We start from the raw sequence: 18,960 nt of genomic DNA on the forward strand, positions 1-18,960 counted from the left end.
TCACACCTGATGCACTCCAGATCTATCACTTACCTGTTTAAAAGCCCAAGGCATGCTGGAAGACAGTGGTCTGTCAGAGAGATACTGCAATATGAAATTGAAAGAACAAGCGTGGTTGACAGTCAGATCTGAGCTGGTGGAAAAGGACTGGAGCCAAGAAGAAAAAGAACCTGCAATTATGTAGGCACCTTCACAACCTCAGGGTGTCCCAAAGAGCTTTACAGCCAATAAAGTACTTTTGAAATGTAGTCACTTTTGTAATGTAGGAAATACAACAGCCAAATTTGCACATAGCAATGTCCCACAAACAGCAATGAGGTAACAACCAGATAAAATGGTTTGTTTTTTATACTGGTTGAGGCATAAGTATTGGCTAGGATCCCAGGGAGAACTCCTCTACTCTTCTTTGAATAGGATCTATCTAAGAGGGCAAACGTGGCCTTGGTTCATCCAAAAGATTACACACGTCACAGTGAAAGACTTGTATTTATGTAACACCTTTCTCGACTGCCGGATGTCTCAAAACACTTTACAGCCAATGAAGCACTTTAAGAAAAAAAAATGTAGTCATTGTTGCAGAGTAAGAAACGTGGCAGCCACTTTGTGCACAACAAACTCCCACAAATAGCAATATGATAATGACCAGATAGTGTGATTTTGTGACATGGATTGAGGGATAAATATTGGCCAGGACACCAGTGATAATTCCCCTGCTCTTCTGTGAAATAGTACCATGGGATCTTTTACATCCACCCAAACAGGGAGATAGTGATGGTTTAGCGTCTCATCCGAAAGACGACAATGCAGCACTCCCTTAGTACTACACTGTTATGTCAACCTAGATTATGTGCACAAATCTCTGGTGTGGGATTTGAATGCACAACATTCTGATTCAGAGGCAAGAGGGCTACCAAAGTCATGTCAGGCAGCTAAGTAGTGATATTTTGGAGGGAAACAAACTGAAGATGGACTGAACCTGAATAATCTAGAAGAATGTGTCGGTGCACTTAGATCTGGGACCATATTGTCTTTGTCTCTCCTTTACAGATTTCTCTTTTCCCCTCATTCACACAAGTGTGTGCGAATTCTTCTACTCCATCTCACGCTACTTATCTTTCCTGTTTTAATCTCTTGGTCTCTTTCACGCTCCTCCTTCATTTCTGTCTCCTCTTTTATGTAGGGCAGGTGGTGGGCTGGAAGACCTACATGGGGCAGATGGGCAGGAAAGCAATCTGGTTGCATAACTGAGTGAACGGATGGGCCTGGAGGCACTCTGGAGAAGTGAGCATAACTTGGGTTGAGCGGACGAACAGAGAATCACCTGGGCTGGGTGGGAGGGCTGTCAGCAAGTGGGCTGGCGAAGCAGTTGGTTTGGGCATACAGCCAGGAAAGACTCGGGATGAAGAGTACAAGAAGCTGAGCCAAAAAAGCACACGGAGCAGGTGGATGCACAAGGTGGGAAACGCTTGGGCCGGACCTGCGGCCTTTTAAGCATTTGGGCTGAGTGACCAAATGAGTAGCTGTGGTCTGGGACGTACCTGGAAATGGATAGCCTGGAAACATTCGGGCAGCACAAGCAAGCAAACACATGCACTGAGTAAATAAGCCAGGGACCACTCGGGCAGAACAGGTGGGTTGAGAAGCACATGGGACAGGAGACCTTCTCAGTCTGGTTTCTATAAGCATCTTTAATATAGTAAACAAGTGTTATGAAGCAAAATTTGACAACGAGTTTTAAGGAGATATTAGGGTAGATGACCAAAAGTTTGGTCAAAGGTAGGTTTTAACGAGTGTCTTAAAGAAGAAAAGAGAAATGGAGAGGTTTAAGGAGGGAATTTCAGAGCTTAAGGTTTGGCAGCTGAAGCAGTGCACGCCTTCCATGCAAAGACCATTGTCATTTACCCACCTCGCAGCAGAGTTATAAGGGAGACTACTCGATGCTCTTGTAACAACTGGTTCAGCTTATACTGAAGGTAGTGGTCTGAATATGCCTCAAGTGTGTTCTTAAAGAGAATCCGTCCGCCCATTAACAGGTGATGCAGCCAGTCTGGCATGTGAAAAACAGCACGGCCTGCAAGTCAAAGAAAAATCAAATGGTTAGCAAAGTGAATTTGCTTGCCATCCAATGCATACAGTTTTCAGATGTCTGTTTCCTACCCACCTTTGTTCTTTGGCCCATTTGTTGCTTTTTTGGTGAAAATGACAGTATTGAAAGAAACTGACAATTTGTGCAGCAACATGCCACCTAGTATTCTCCTATGGAGGAACTAGCAACTCTCTCACCACCACAGGGCACTAATGCAATGTCATCTGTTGTCTTGAATACAGCATTCCATAAGCCATCCCCAACTCCATCCCAAATAAAAGCACATGACCTATGATCTGTGTACAAGATGAGGTCAACATTATAAAACTTTTATCCAACAAAACTCTTTTTTGTTAGCTGATGTCCAAATATGCATTTTCTCTCCATTCTCACTCATTACTACCAGCTGTTCCTCACTCCTCCTTTGCACTGATATTTAAATAGAACGACTTGCATTTATCATCTTTAGTGTGGTAAAATGCCATAAGGCCCTTCACAGGAGCATTATAAAACACATTTTAACATCGAGTCAATATGATGATGTTAGGACAGGTGATCAAAAGCATAGTCAAAAAGGAAGGTTTTAAGGAGCACCTTAAAGGAGGAGGAAGAGAGAGAGAGGTTTAGGGAGGGAATTCCAGAACTGAGTACTTAGGCAGCTCAAGGCATGGCCATCAATGATGGGACCATGTGTGTGCAAGAGGCCAAATTAGAGGAGAGCAGAGAACACAAAGGGTTGTAGAGCTGGAGGAGGTTAGAGAGATAGGGAGGAACAAGGCCATGGTGCTGACTCTGAATCATCTCTCACAACATTTCTGGGTTGTTTCAAGTTTTAAATCAATGGCTGAAGTCGAGACTGAATTTGGGAGAAAGTTGCAAATTAAATATCAGAGTGGTGGAGTGGAGAAACAGTTGTCACTTCTTCCACTCAAATGTTGTGAATTACAAAATATCAATACTTGCATATCAAAAATGGATCAAAACACTTCACACAATGATTAACTTTTGGAGTGCAGTGACCGTTATCTGGCAAACATACCAGCCATTCTGCATGAACAACTTCCCACAAACAGCTGGGAAGTAAATAATCAGTTATCCTGTTTCTTCATTGTGTTGTGTTTGAAGGAAAGGTGTTGGCTAAGGGAACTGGCAGAACTCCCTGCTCTTTGAATATTGCTAAGGAATAAGTCGACTCAATCACCAGAACTGATGCATAGGGTTTTGCTTTAATGTCTCTTGAAAGATTCTACCTCCAACAAATGCGACACTCCATCTGCATTGCACTTGAGTCTCAGCTCAGAACAAACTTAATACTCTTCTGAACCAGAGCTGGAAAGCAGGAGAAGCAAATGAGCCACGCTGACATTTATCATTGATACTATGACATTAAATGGGAAAATGGGAAGTGACGCTCTTGCCCAACAGATGAACTGGCTTTTAAGGGCTTTTTCCCAAGCATCTCATAAGCTAACAGAAGTTTTATAGCAAAAGCAAAATACTGCAGATGTTGGCCCTTTTTAAATTTTATTCCACCCTTTTTTTTTACCATGTGTCTGCCAATTGTTTTTTCATATTTGTTCTTTTGGCTAGGACTGCTCATTATTCTGTCATTAACATTCCCTCTGCACTAATGCTTTGTGTTTCACCAAAACATTAGCAGCGTTCTTTGCCTTTGTCCCTGCCCCAAGACCTCCTTGTCAGTTAATCTCTCTGGCTCTCTGTCCTATCACACACGTTCCCTTTTGTTCTCTTTTCCCCCACCCCCGGTTTAGAAGTTTTATAGTGTTTGTCTCTAAAAAGTGACCATGTGGTTCATCTCCACATAGCTTAATGAATGGTGTGAAATTACGGATATTTTTGTCTAAACTTTCATGGTTGTTTTGCACTTATACTGCTCAATCTAGATCAAACTCATCCAAATTATTCAAAAGCAGATTCAATTGATTTATGTCAGATTCTTTGGGTCCAAACTCTCTCCAAATAGTCTCTACTCTACAAGGATGTTATCAGTCTAGTCATTAAAACTCATAGGGGTAGAAATTAATCCTCATTGTCCCTGCTCCACTGGGCAGAAAACAAGAGCAAAAAGGACCAATTTCGGAGTCCATCGTCCTGCCCCAATTCTGTGTTTGAGTTACAGACGCAACCATATTGGTAAATGCAGTATTGCAGGTGTTCTGGGTAGCTGCCAAGAGGCATGAGACCCCTTACTTATGCAAATGAGAGGTCAAACATCTGATTTAGGTTCCCTCAGTGAAATTTGTTGGCAATCAATGGATCAGGTGCCACGCCAATCCACCTGGGATTCTTCAGTGGCCCCATAGCCACGAATGAAATGCATGTACCTTTTTTTTAAAAATCCAGCAGTAATCCTTACTCTGGATCCAGAGAGGCAGGAATGCTGCAACTTCACAGCATTTGCAATCAGTCCACCACTTGTTGCTGCTCTACCCCTCCATACATACCTTCAAGTGGCCAGATATTTATTTCTTCAAATGGGTGATTTTGGAGGAGTGACAAATGCCTGCATCTCAGCTAAATTACTGAAATGAGAATAAATTTTAGACTGATGTTGAACCTCTCAGTTGGGACACGGCCTGTACAGCACTAATTCTAGGCCCGAAAACAGACCCAGATGAATTTAGACTCCAGGAGAGTGGAAGAAGATACAATCCCAATCTAGCCAGGTATTGGTGTTCCTTGGCCACCATTTGCCAGGGTGTTGAGGCACAGTATCTTTTAGAATGATGGTGAATGTACAGAGACCAAAATCTCATGTTGAAACGTAAACTCTTGACACAAGCGCATTCTACATTTGATTTTTTTTTAGTGATTGATATTACCTGAGCTGCTTTCCTCCTTTCTCTTGTAAGAAAAATATTACAGCCTAGTCCATAAGCTTCAAGGTTTGGTTTGCTCCACAGCATTTTAAGTTGAGCATTTCTACAACATGCTTGTAAACAAAGATTCTTTTTCAAACCAATCAATTTACAATCTAAGCATTTTTCTTGGAAGAACATACTTGATAACCTTCTGTATTGCTCACTTTTGCATGATCAATTCCTTATTTTTTCCCTAATAGGCCTAAGGGGATTAAATGGTCAAATTATGAGAACAGGCTGGATTCGATGGGTTAAGATTTGAGAAACTGTTTCCTCTGATGGATGAATCCTGAACAAAGGATCTTAAAATTAGATCTAGCCCATTCAGGAGTGAAATTAGGAAGTATTTTTTCCACACAAGGGATAGTGGAAATCTGAAACGCTTCGCTCAAAAGAGCGAAGACATATCAATAGAAATTTTAAAGACTGAGATTCACAGATATTTGTTAGGCAAGGGCATCCAGTGATATGGAACAATATCAAATGGGCAAATGGAGTTGAGGTACAAATCAACCATGATCTGAGTGGATGGCTGAACAGGCTGGAGGGGCTGAATGACCCACGCCTGTTCCTATGTTCCTATAACCACCAGCAGATAGCCTTCAAGTGGCTGTATAACAGGGTCCCCAATGACTGAATAAAATGGAAGGCGACATTAAATTTGTAAGACAGCACAACCATAAGGAACAGGATTATTTCTCACTTGTTTATCCCCAAGTTATTGCATTATATTAAAAAAGCATCTCACCAACAAACCAAATGTGATTCCAGAATAGATGTATGACCATTTGACTCTGCTATGCCTGTATCCACTATAAACAAAGAAGTCATACTAAGGTAGGGTAACTATATCACTGTGAAGCAAGATATCATGTGAAAGGAGCTACAATTCTGGAGGATGCCACCTTCCACAGATGCACTTTTTAACTTGAATTCTTTAGCTGAGTCTAAATGCACACTTACCCACAAACATCAGGTAATCATAAATGCCATCTAATGTCATCATTTCCAAGAAGTAGTTCTGGTTGTACCTCTTCTCTGTACTTTCTGAGCGATTGGCATTATTTTTATACAAGTCATTAAAGAGCTGAAAGAAAGGAGCCATTAGAACTACTAATGAACCTGTCTTTCCTTTAACAGCATTTAAACATGGTACTTCGCATTAGTTCATTTACACATGCTGTCATTTACTATGTCAGTTTTAACATAATTATGGAAAAGGACAGAGATAGAACAGGAGTTAGAGTTCTCAATTAGGGCAAGGCCAATTTTACTAAACTGAGGAGTGATTTAGCGAAAGTGGACTGGAACCAGTTACTTGAAGGTAAATCAGTGTCAGAACCGTGGGAGGCATTCAAAGGGGAGATGCAAGGGGTTCAGGGTAAAAATGGTCCCACAAAGAAAAAGGGCGAGGCAGCCAAATCTAGAGCCCCATGGATGTTAAGGAGCTTACAGGGTAAGATAAGGCAGAAAAGGAAAGCTTATGTCCGACACCGAGAACTCAATACTACAGAAAGCCGAGAGTAAAGAAAGTGGAGGGGTGAAATCAAAAAGGAAATTAGGAAAGCAAAGAGAGGACATGAAAGAATATTGGCAGGCAAAATCAAGGTGAATCCAAAGATGTTTTATCAATACATTAAGAGTAAGAGGATAACTAAGGAGAGAGTAGGGTCCATAAAAGACCAAAAAGGTAACCTATATGTAGGAGCGGAAGATATTGGTATGGTTATTAATGAATACTTTGCATCTGTCTTTACAATATCTGCATCTTCCACCTGTTTTGTAGTTAAGGAGGAAGAGTGTGAAGTATTGGATGTGATAAACACAGGGAGAGAGGAAGTATTTTAGGGATTAGCATCCTTGAAAGTTGATAAATCACCAGGGCCAGAGGAAATGTATCCTAGGCTGTTATAAGAAGCAAGAGAGGAAATAGCAGAGGGTCTGACCATCATTTTCCAGTCCGCACTGGATATAGGTGTGGTGCCGGAGGATTGGAGAACTGCTAACGTTGTACCTTTGTTTAATAAGGGAGCAAAGGATAGACTGGAGCCAGTCAGTCTAACCTCAGCAGAAAGGCACAGGTTAATCAAGGATAGTCAGCATGGATTTGTTAAGGGAAGGTCTTGTTTGACCAACTTGATCGAATTTTTTGAACTAACAAGGAAGTTAGATGAGGGTAGTGCAGTTGATGTGATCTATATGGATTTTAGCAAGGCTTTTGACAAGGTTCCACATGGCAGACTGGTTAAAAAAAAACCCCATGGGATTCAGGAAAATGCAGCAAGGTGGATACAAAATTGGCTCAGTGGCAGGCAGGAAACAAAGGTAATTGTTGACGGCTGTTTTAGCGACTGGAGGGCTGTTTCCAGTGCCGTTCCGCAGGGCTCAGTACTGGGTCTCCTGCTTTTTGTGGTGTATATTAACGATTTGGACGTAAATGGAGGGGGTATGATCAAGAAGTTTGTGCATGACACAAAGATTGGCCATGTGGTAGATAGCGAGGAGGACAGCTGTAGGCTGCAGGAAGATATCAATGGGCTGGTCAGATGGGCAGAAATGTGGCAAATGGAATTCAACCCGAAGAAGTTTGAGGTGATGCATTTGGGGAGGTCAAACAAGGCAAAGGAATATATGATTAATGGGAAAATACTGAGAAATGTAGAGGTAGTAAGGGACCTTGGAGTGAATGTCCACAGATCCCTGAAGGTAGCAGGACAGGTCGATAACGTGGTTAAGAAGGCATATGGAATCCTTTCCTCTATTAGCCAAGGTATAGAATACAAGAGCAGGGAGGTTATGCTGGAACTGTATAGCTCATTGCTTAGGCCACAACTTGAGTACTGTGTACAGTTCTGGTCACCTCATTACAAAAAGAATGCAATTGCAATAAAGAGGGTACAGAGGAGATTTACGAGGATGCTGCCAGAACTAGAAAAATGCAGCTATGAGGAATGATTGGATAAGCTGGGGTTGTTCTCCTTGGAACAGAGAAGGCTGAGGGGAGATCTAATTGAGGGGCCTGGATAGAGTGGAGGTGAAGGGTCTATTCACCTTAGCAGGGAGTTCAGTGACAAGGGGGCATAGGTTTAAAGTGATTGGTAGAAAAATTAGAGGGGAGATAAGGAAAAACATTTTCACCCAGAGGGTGGTGATGGTCAGGAACTCACTGCCTGAAAGGGTAGTTGAGGCAGAGACCCTCAACTTACTCAAAAGCAGTCTGGATATGCACCTCAATGCCATAAGCTGCAGGGCTATGGACCAAATGCTGGAAGGTGGGATTAGAATAGGTGGATCATTTTTCGGTCGGCACAGATACGATGGGCCAAGTGGCCTCTATCTGTGCCTTAAACTTTTTAAACTTAAACTTGCTATCATGGTTTTAAATGGAAAAAATATATAACTGAGATTTCTCATGATGTTGCTCTCAGTGAGCTGAAGACAATATGACACAAAGTGCAATGCTTACAAGAAGTATGTACTGTGCACGAAACTTTTGCCACATTATTAGTCAATCTCCCCTGATGTTGTGCACAGCTAGTTGGAAGAAATGCTGCTTTTGTTCGGCAGACAATGCCAGCAGTGTTGGGAGGACTGAATAGCAGGTGTAAGTTATGCCTACTGAAAGTAACCTAAGAACTAGGGGCAGGATTAGGCCATTTGGCCTTTGAAGACTGCCCTGCCGTTCAAATAAGATTATAGTTAATCTACGTCAACTCCACCTTCTCACATTATTCCCATATCCAAAAGTCTACAATAAATCCATAAAATAGCAGACACAGGTATTACTACTACACTTGAAACATGACCTCCGTGCATCAATGTCACAAAAACAGTACTAAATTATAACAGGAAATAAACGGTGGTGTAATGTCACTGAAATAGACATCAAGAGGCTCAGGTGCACGGATTCAAATCCTACCACGGTAGGTGGTGGAATTTAAATTCAATTAATTATTAAGAATCTGGAATTAAATGCTAATCTCAGTAATGGTACCATGAAACTATTATCGTAAAAATCTGTAATAGTGACCATGGAACTAACAGATGGTCATAAAAACCCATCTGGTTCACTAATGTTCTTTAGGGAAGGAAATCGGTCTCCCTCATCTGATCTGGCCTACATGCGACCCAGACCCACAGCAATGTGGCTGACCCTTAACTGCCCTCTGAAATGGCCTAGTAAGCTACTTCATTGTCATGGGCATTTAGGGATGGGCAACAAATGCTGGCCTTGCCAGCAACACCCACATCCTATGAAAGAATAACAAAAATGTGGCAAATAGGAGGTGCTGTTATATATAAATTTTACCCTTTATTACAAACATTATGCTAATTCTGAAAATTACTGAATATGTCGTGGAGAGTTTATGATGGCTGTATTGTGGAAAGACAATATAAAAGCATTTACTTTAATTTTTACAACCACAAACTTCTTTTATTTTATTAAAAATTTGCTACTCCTAAAACTGGCCAGTTTAACATGACTTTTTCAAACAATCACAGTACCGCTAACACCTTGGTCAAAAATGAGCAGAGATCAGGGGGCTTGTATCACCACCTGCAGCTTAGCGATAGTGAAGTCTCAGTATGAGTACAAGTTCAAAACTATTTCATTCATTCAAATTATCCTTTTTTTTCTTCCAAATTACCAAATTTATGGGGACACAAGGATTTGAGAGTCTACACTATACATGAATTGTTACATAATGCCAACTGCAGCCACTTGATGAATAATTTACTCGTGAACAAAAATTGTGGTACAATTTCAAATCACACTTAGGTTTATAATGAAAAAAAATAATGGTCATAATGTATTATTGATTGGCTCTCCCCACAAATCACCTGCCAAATACACCGCCTCTCAACTCACCTTCTTGTCGTTTTCTGAAGTAGGACTGAGAATGGTGAGCTCCGGTCTGCTTGGTTTAGGTTTGGGAGCCTCACAGGAGTTAATGAATGCTGTGAGGAATAACTCCAGATGTTGGCCTTTCTACACAACAGCAACAGGGGAAGAATAGAGCTGCATAAATTATACAGCAAGCGCAACATGTAGAAAACAAGAGAAAGGTACAGACATAAAATGAGGACTGTGCAGTAGAACAGGAAAAAAATCAAAATAAAATTTAATATAGTGGATATAACTTTTTAGGTTTATATATCCTGTTGCTTATAATTTTGGTTAAGAGTTTTTTTTTTTAAAAAACCTCCTCATGCTCAAATGTCACAGGTTCAATGTCCAGTCTCTAGGAAAAGTCACTTGGAGTTACCAGATCTCTGTCAGTGCGGCAACAAATTGGCCTCCATTCTCCTAGGGTAAGGAGGGAAAAATCATGCCTGCACCTGATAACTATCCAGTGACTCCTGCTGAAAACTGCATGTGTTGTAGACTGTGGGGGAGGAGTGCACAACTTATACTACACCCCAACAGTTTTGATGCCCAGACAGTTAAATAGTCTGCCCAAGTGCATATAATAAACATCAAGGATGTCCATGTGTATGGCAGAATGCATCTGTGGAACCGCACCCTATGCTTTCAGGAGGAGAGAAAAGAACTTGTGGTTCACCTCCCCAATTGTATGTAAAAATACTGTACAGTAATGCATCACTGTTGGTGGTGTAGTGGTAATCTTGGTGGCGAACTAGCAATCCAGAGGCCCAGGCTAATGTCCTGGGGACAGGGGTTCAAATCCCACTGGCGGATTTTAAATTAATTAATATTAAAAAAAAATCTGGAATTGAAAGCTAGTCTCAGTAATGGCACCATGAAACGATCATTGATTGTAAAAACCCATATGGCCCTTTAGGAAAAGAAATCTGCCATCCTTACTTGGTTTGGCCGACATGTGATTTCAGACCTACAGCAATGTGGTTGACTCTGAACTGTCCTCTGAAATGGCAAGCCACTCAGTTGTCAAGGGCAATTTGGGATGGACAACAAATGCTGGCCTTGCCAGAAACACCCACATCCCATGAAAGAATAAAAAATGGACAAAATCTAATAATTAAAGTAAATTATTCTTTATATTTAATTTTATTTCAATATTTATTATTGCTTGATCACTGATGTTTGATGACCAATTGAATGAATTGATTTGGAGGAACTTGTCCTGACCATGTGACAGAGAGGTAATAGTTAAAGTGATAAGACCATTGATAGGGTCTGGGTTAATGACCTTTCGTACTCATGGTTTTGTCATGAGGTCTGACTATGTAATCTGATCCCAACCAGGTTCCCTAACCATGTTAGCAGTCAGGCTTTCAACAGAATAATGTACATAAAAGGAATGAACAGGGATGACAATCCACCAGAGGCCTATGCTGAGTTAGCTGATTGTAGCTGGAACAGCTTTGCAACATCAGATGGCAGAACAGGGCTCAGCTAAGTGCAGATAGAGACCACCAGGCACTAACGAATAGACCAGATAAGAAGCTAAAACAAAAACACAAAACTCTGTAAACTCAGCGGGGTAGGCAGCATCTGTAGAGCTAAACATGGGATTCAACATTTTGATATGAACCCTTTGTAAAAAACATTGAGTCAATGAGTTTTTGCAGCACTTGTTTCGGATTTCCAACAATTGCAGGTTTTTTCTTTTTGTTTAAACATGAATCCAAGTTGGACTCCTCTAGCACTATAAATGAATTAGCTGAGCCATTAGGTCCATCTAAGTGGACAACGTGACTAGCTTGAATGGCTTTCCTCCTAATTTTTATCAACAAGATTTGTCCCAATATTAGGGCCCCTTTTTCAAGGTCCCACATGATGCAGCATTCACCAAGAATACATAAAGGATACATATCAATCATATGATGGCAGGAGTGGGAGAAATAGGATGAATAGGGAGGTGGGAAAAAAATCCAAGAGCAAGTTAGCACGAGTTACTCTCTTGCATTCCTTAGCCGTCCGTCAGGGACAGGTTATCTGCTCACCCCGGCTGATTGTGATGTGCAGGGGAACCACTGCAAGAAAACCAATTATATAAGATATTTGTAACTTACCTCCTTTATCAGCTTTCCAGGGACAGACTTGATGATCTTCCCTGTAATAGATCACACAACATTGTACTTGATGGGTTCTAATTCACTCAGTTATTAACAAATCCCCATTTTTGAGATACAAGTGGCTTGGATTCCAACTGTACTACAACAATGTCATCGTCAATTTAACAGTGCTTGTTATAGCTATGAGTGTGTTACGGTCTAATTCATTTTTATTCTTCCAGCCTCAGTTGTCAGCATTCCTCTGCATTCCTCAGCGTGAGGCCCAGGCCATCCAAATGGTTTTGATGACTCCTGCCCAAATTGCCAGGAGTGACATCAAGGCATATGACAGCAGGACTGAGGTGGTAGCTGGACGTCGCCTCAAATTCAAGGGAACAGTCCCCAGCTTAAATCAAATGCTGGGGGTGGAGTTTGCAGAGTGGAAAAAGGAAGGCTGTAATAAAAAGTGAGGCCCTAGAATTCCTTGTGGGTCCCTTAGAACAGTCCTGCTCCTTCTGACCCCCAAGGAATTCTTCCAGAGATTAACAAAATTAAAATTAACTTGGCATCCCCTGGCCATGCTCCAATCTGGCGAGTTTAACACCATGTGAACTTCCCATGATTTTAAGTTCAAATCTCAATGCAGCACTGATGATGTTACTGGGTTGCGACCTTCACACCTGAAATGTCACTGATTAAGACGGCGGAGGTTGGAATGAGTCGCAAAACCCCCAATCGCCATTTAAGCTACCCAACCACCCCTTTTGATCTCAATTAAAACTGGGGCGATATTGTTCGAGTCCAGTTAAAAGGAAAGGCAGTAGTGAAGGTGTCAAGAACAGCTCCTGAACTAATCTGCATGGAGTGCAGTCTCTGTACAGCACAAGGTGATCCATTTTTACATTTCCCACAAATGTTCCAAAGCATTCCTGCTCACAGTAATAATGGTAATAATGCCGTTCACACATCCAATATAAAATTAAATTCAAATATCTCATTAATCACACATACACCTGAATTGCTGCTGCAGATTTCAACAAAAAAATTGATTGCTTTTGAATCTTGAAAAAAAACCTGCAAAATCTTGCAACCTTCAGCTAGGGAGGCAACTTGTCCTGCCCACATTACGCATTGACACCCACCACAACACAAGTATGTTGCTAACCAATGTTTTGATTGTCAATGTTTTTTTTATTTACCTCAACACAAGACATAATGGCATATATTTCTATTCTGACTTTCTTTTTAACGTTTAAAATGTTATTGCCTCCCATCACGCTTGCAGTCAGGTTATTCAGTGCAGCAAATTGCCCTTTTGTTAAAAAAAATCACTACAGCCTATAGGGCGACATGCAGCATGGTCACAAGACGACAGTATACTCACCCAGATTTACATCTGGCAGAATTTTCTCAAGAAACTGTGATTCACAGCCATCAGGGGATAGAAAATCTGCCAGAAGTTGGCTGTTGTTTAGTTCTGGATGTTTCAGTAAATTCTATTAATAAAAATTCAAGAAAAATAAAATCAACTTCCTGGCTTATTCGAGCATTTAGACTTTGCAGACGCGATCTTCTGAATGTGTTACTCTAACCCAAGGTTGTCCAAACTTTTCAGGTGGAGGGCCACAATATGATTTTTGCTCGGCCCAGGGGACCAGTGAGCAAATTTTGAAAGATAGAGACATTAAAAATTTATCTTACTAATAAAAACTACAACAAATGTACATTTTTGAAGCTACAAATGAGACGACTAATTTATTGACTTGCGTTTATTTATTTAGAGATACAGCACTGAAACAGGCCCTTCGGCCCACCGAGTCTGTGCCGACCAACAACCACCCATTTATACTAACCCTACAGTAATCCAATATTCCCTACCATCTACCTACACTAGGGGCAATTTACAATGGCCAATTTACCTATCACCTGCAAGTCTTTTAGCGGTGGGAGGAAACCGGAGCACCTGGCGAAAACCCACGCGGTCACAGGGAGAACTTGCAAACTCCGCACAGGCAGTACCCAGAATTGAACCCGGGTCCCTGGAACGGTGAGGCTGCGGTGCTAACCACTGCGCCGTCCTACTCGTCACTATATTGAAAACTGATTTAGTGACATAGTTGGCATTACTTTTGCTTGCATAAGTAGTCAATCTCTGCCGCACACTTGATGTAGCAATACAGAGTATTCTGGATAGATGTCCGTCTGTCAGGAGACACCTTGATCTCTTTCCCCACCACCCCCATGGGGTGCGTGTGTGTGTCTTGTTCTCTCTTCCCCTCCGCCCTCCCCTCTAGGACTAGGGGACACAGATTGAAAGTTTTGTGCAAAAGATGTAGGGGGAATATGAGGAAGCATTTCTTTTTATATAGTGGGTGGTAATGACCTGGAACTTGCTGCCCACAAGGTGGTGGAAGTGGAGACAATCAATGTCTTCAAGAGGAAGATGGATGGCCACCTGAGAGAAATAGACTTGCAGGGCTATGGGGATTGAGCCAGGGAGTGGGACTGACTGCATAGCTTCATGGACAGCCTGCATGGGCTCAATGGACAGAATGGCCTCCTTCTGTGCCATAGTATATGACTCTTTGACTCTCTCTCCACCCTCTCCCTCTCCCCCCACCCTTTCTCTGTATCTCTCCCCCACTCTCTCTCCACCCCCATATCTCCAGTCTTTTCCACTCCCCGCTCAGCGTTCCCTGCTCTCTGTGTCTCGCCCCTTTTGCTCTCTGTCTGTCCCTCACTTTCTCTCTCCGTGTCCCCCCTCCCGCTTCCTCTGTCTCTCCCCACCCCCCCCAAACACACAGTTGCAGAGAGTGGAACGCTCAGCAGATGGTTTTACAAACATTGCACTGTCAATTTCACAATTGACAGCTGCTGACAACAGGAACAGCCGTTTTCCAACAGACTTGGGGTTTCCTGGCAGGCTTTTCTTTTGCAAAAAAAAAGTCACAACCCACCGGAAAACCCCCGAGTCTATTGGGAAACGGCTGTTCCCGATGTCAGCAGTGAAACTGACAGCGCAATGTTTTTAAAAAGGCCGTAACAAGACAACAAAGGGAAATTTCTCATCTCCAGTCACAGTGAGGATGAGGAACGGCCCTGGGAATAGTTTACATCCGTGGGCCGGATGGAAACATTTGGCGGACCGTATGCTGGACAACCCTGCTGTAACCCACTTAATATAAACAAGTTAATGCTTGCTTTAGAATGTACACATTAGAAAATCTAGGCTAACATCGCTACTGGATTAGTTATGAAACATTCAAGTATAAGCAGAGACCATTCATTCACAATCAATTTCTGCATTTCCTACAAGGGTGCTCTTATACAGTTATCTCCGGTGCCTCCCCCCAAGGATCTATCCTTGGCCCCCCTCTTATTTCTTATCCATGCCTTGGCAACATCATTCTATATGTACGCAGCCGAAACCCAACTCTAACTTCACTACATCTCTCAACCCCTATAATGTCTCTAAAATGCCAGACATCCAGTACTAGATGAGCAGCAATTTCCTTCAATTAATATCTACCAGCTCCATCCCTCTCCCTGGTAACTGTCTGAGGCTGATCAGATTGTTCGCAACCTTGGGTTCATATTTGACCCCGAGATGAGCTTCTGACCACATATCCGCACCACCACTAAAACCACCAATTTCCACCTCCATAACATCGCCCGACTCCACCCGCCTCAGCTCATTGCAGGTAAAGCCCTATTCCATGCCTTTGTTACCTCTAGACTTGACTATTCTAATGCATTGCTCACTGGCTATAGTACACTTTTCATTTATTGTTCATTTGATATGTAGTGTATTGTTCATCTGAGACCACTGTACATGCTTGGTGGAGCATGCAGACTGTGCCACTAGAGGGAGTTGATAATAACGATATCATTTACAGCAACGATCCAGAAGATAGTGCTGTGTGTTTCTTCCAGAGATTTACAATAGCAGACCTACGGATGTGAGATCTTACAGTGGCTATAATACGGAATCTGCATTTACTTTACAGCCAAGTATAATTCGCTGTGCTTTCAGTTGTGTACTTCAGGTATTGCAGATTGTTAAATACGGACAGTGTTAGGGTTTGTGCACAGCAGGCCTTGTATCTTTGTGCGGCTAATGTATGACAGCCGTTTTATCTCATTCACCAATGCAAGGGTCGTTTAGTCTGCTTAAACCTGGGAGAAGAAGGATTGTAGCATCCCAAAAAATGTGCATTTGTTTCTTCCTCCTGTCATTATTACTTTTGACCATCTCTGTGTGATTGTGCCTGTGGAGCACTATCCTAGATCCTTGATCACGCGCTATAGCTGCACTGACAATCAAGATGGTGACAGTATGCCCAACCTTTCACATTTTGACGCACACTTCGAGCCCTCATCTGTATTCCCTTGTTGGCAGAAGTGGCTGTGATGATTCAAGGGTGCAATGGTGGGCTTTGGAATCACAGAAAAGAGAAAACAGGTCTTACTTCTCCATGATGGAGGTGAAGAATTGGAAAATATTTTTGAAACACCTATGCCTGTGCAAAATGACTATGACTCAGCCAAAAAATGCACAAAACTTATTTCACGCTCAAGAAACATAAACGAAATAATTATTTTCTGACAAATCATGTAAGAAGCAAATGAGACAACTGATCAATATTGCACACGATTCAGACAACTTATTTATTTATTTAGAGATACAGCACTGAAACAGGCCCTTCGGTCCACCGAGTCTGTGCCGACCAACAACCACTCATTTATACTAATCCCATATTCCCTACCACATCCCCACCATTCTCCTACCACCTACCTACACTCGGGGCAATTTACAATGGCCAATTTACCTATCAACCTGCAAGCCTTTGGCTGTGGGAGGAAACCGGAGCACCCGGCGGAAACCCACGCGGTCTCGGGGAGAACATGCAAACTCCGCACAGGCAGTACCCAGAACTGAACCCGGGTCGCTGGAGCTGAGAGACTGCGGTACTAACCACTGCGCCACACCAAACGTGTCGAACAGGAAATCAAAACACAAATAATTGGGCGGCACAGTGGCGCAGTGGTTAGCACCGCAGCCTCACAGCTCCAGGGACCCGGGTTCGATTCTGGGTACTGCCTGTGTGGAGTTTGCAAGTTCTCCCTGTGTCTGCGTGGGTTTCCTCCGGGTGCTCCGGTTTCCTCCCACATGCCAAAGACTTGCAGGTTGATAGGTTAATTGGCCATTATAAATTGCCCCTAGTATAGGTAGGTGGTAGGGAAATATATAGGGACAGGTGGGGATGTGATAGGAATATGGGATTAGTGTAGGATTAGTATAAATGGGTGGTTGATGGTCGGCACAGACTCGGTGGGCCGAAGGGCCTGTTTCAGTGCTGTATCTCTAAACTAAACTAAACAGTCTAGAAAAGCACTCGAGAAAGACAGAAAGCAGTCAGAGTTGTTGGATTTAGCAAGTTCGCTATCCCTTTCAGAGTCCAGAGCTGCTGAAATTGAGGCTTCCCCAAGAAACTGCTACACTTCAAGCTGAACTCCTGTGAACAGTGTTCACCGCTCATGTGCCAGGCAACCAACTGCAAAGCAACGACAGCAATCTCACCAACAGGATTGTGACTTGTCCAAACAATGCTTTCATTGTGGCAATACTTATTCATACCAGACAGTATGCCCTGCAGTAAAGCTTATGGGAAACTCAACCATTCAGAGATAGAGATAGAGAGATACAGCACTGAAACAGGCCCTTCAGCCCACCGAGTCTGTGCCGACAAACAACCACCTATTTATACTAATCCTACATTAATCCCATATTCCCTACCACATCCCCACCATTCTCCTACCCTCTACCTACACTAGGGGCAATTTACAATGGCCAATTTACTTATCAACCTGCAAGTTTTTGGCTGTGGGAGGAAACCGGAGCACCGGGCGGAAATCCACGCGGTCACAGGGAGAATTTGCAAACTCCGCACAGGCAGTACCCAGAACTGAACCCAGGTCACTAGAGCTGTGAGGCTGCGGTGTTAGCCACTGCGCTGCCTGTATTGCTTGTATTTGCCACTCATCAGCAAAACCAACTGTTAAGACCAATATTACCAAAAGGGTGAGAGAATGTAGAGATAGATGACCCTGAATAGACTTTTGTGCTCTCTTCTGGACACAGCAACCAGCCACATGTGACGGTGACCATTGGCTGTTCAAAAGCAGATGCGCTCATAGCTACAGGAGCATCTGTCAGTGTCATGGGAGATAAAATATTCAACAAACTTCAGGACTGCCCCATCTTTTGCAAACCAGGGAATACAAAAATCTTCCCCTACAACTGTAACAAACCACTGAAAGTTCTTGGGAATTTTGAAATCCAGTAACATTCAAAGACACCAGAACGAATGCTGTATTCTATGTTATATCTGGAGAAAGTGACATGCTCATCAGTTTCCACACGGCAATTGATATGCGCATGTGTAGTGATATATGCAGTTCCTACACATACCAAAAACGTTTTTGAACTGTATGCTGACCGCTTCACAGGTATCGGCAAACTGAAGGGTACTACATGAAGGTGCATCCAGTCGTGAGTCAACATTGACAAATACCGTTCCATGTCAGAAAGCAGACAGAGAAGGAACTTCAGCGCTTGCTTGACCTTGACGTCATTGAGAATGTTCGGAATGAACCCACCCCTTGGGACTCACCCATACAAGTTGTCAAGAAACACAAGAGTGAGAACAAGATCAGAATCTGCATCGATATGCGGCCACCAAACCAAGAAATACAACGAGAAAGACATTTCACACGAACAACTGACAATATCAGAGAAAAGTGAATGGTGCCAAACGTTTTACTAAACTTGACCATAATGCAGGCGACCACCAAATCAAGCTTGCAGAAGAGTCGAGGTATCTTACAGTGTTCTCCACTCATATTGGGCTCTTCTGATACAAGAGCCACAACTTTGGAGTTAACACAGCAGATGAGATATTTCAGCACATGATTCAGTCTGCACTGCAATCTCTTGAGGACATGCTGAAT

At 42.5% G+C, this 18,960-nt stretch overlaps 1 protein-coding gene across 4 annotated transcripts in view; it reads right to left on the minus strand.

Moving 5' to 3' along the window:
* Positions 1-18,960, minus strand: part of snx14 (sorting nexin 14) — a 318,752-nt gene that overhangs the window by 76,377 nt on the left and 223,415 nt on the right. For all 4 annotated transcript variants that reach the window (XM_068044682.1, XM_068044680.1, XM_068044681.1 and 1 more), the window contains 5 exons: positions 13,334-13,445; positions 11,968-12,008; positions 9,839-9,958; positions 5,932-6,055; positions 1,907-2,071 (listed from right to left, as the gene is read on the minus strand). In XM_068044682.1, coding sequence (XP_067900783.1) covers positions 1,907-2,071; positions 5,932-6,055; positions 9,839-9,958; positions 11,968-12,008; positions 13,334-13,445 — 562 coding nt within the window. The remainder of the gene's footprint in view (positions 1-1,906; positions 2,072-5,931; positions 6,056-9,838; positions 9,959-11,967; positions 12,009-13,333; positions 13,446-18,960) is intronic.

The sequence above is a fragment of the Heterodontus francisci genome, chromosome 13, assembly GCF_036365525.1.
Source record: "Heterodontus francisci isolate sHetFra1 chromosome 13, sHetFra1.hap1, whole genome shotgun sequence".
Taxonomy (NCBI): domain Eukaryota; kingdom Metazoa; phylum Chordata; class Chondrichthyes; order Heterodontiformes; family Heterodontidae; genus Heterodontus; species Heterodontus francisci.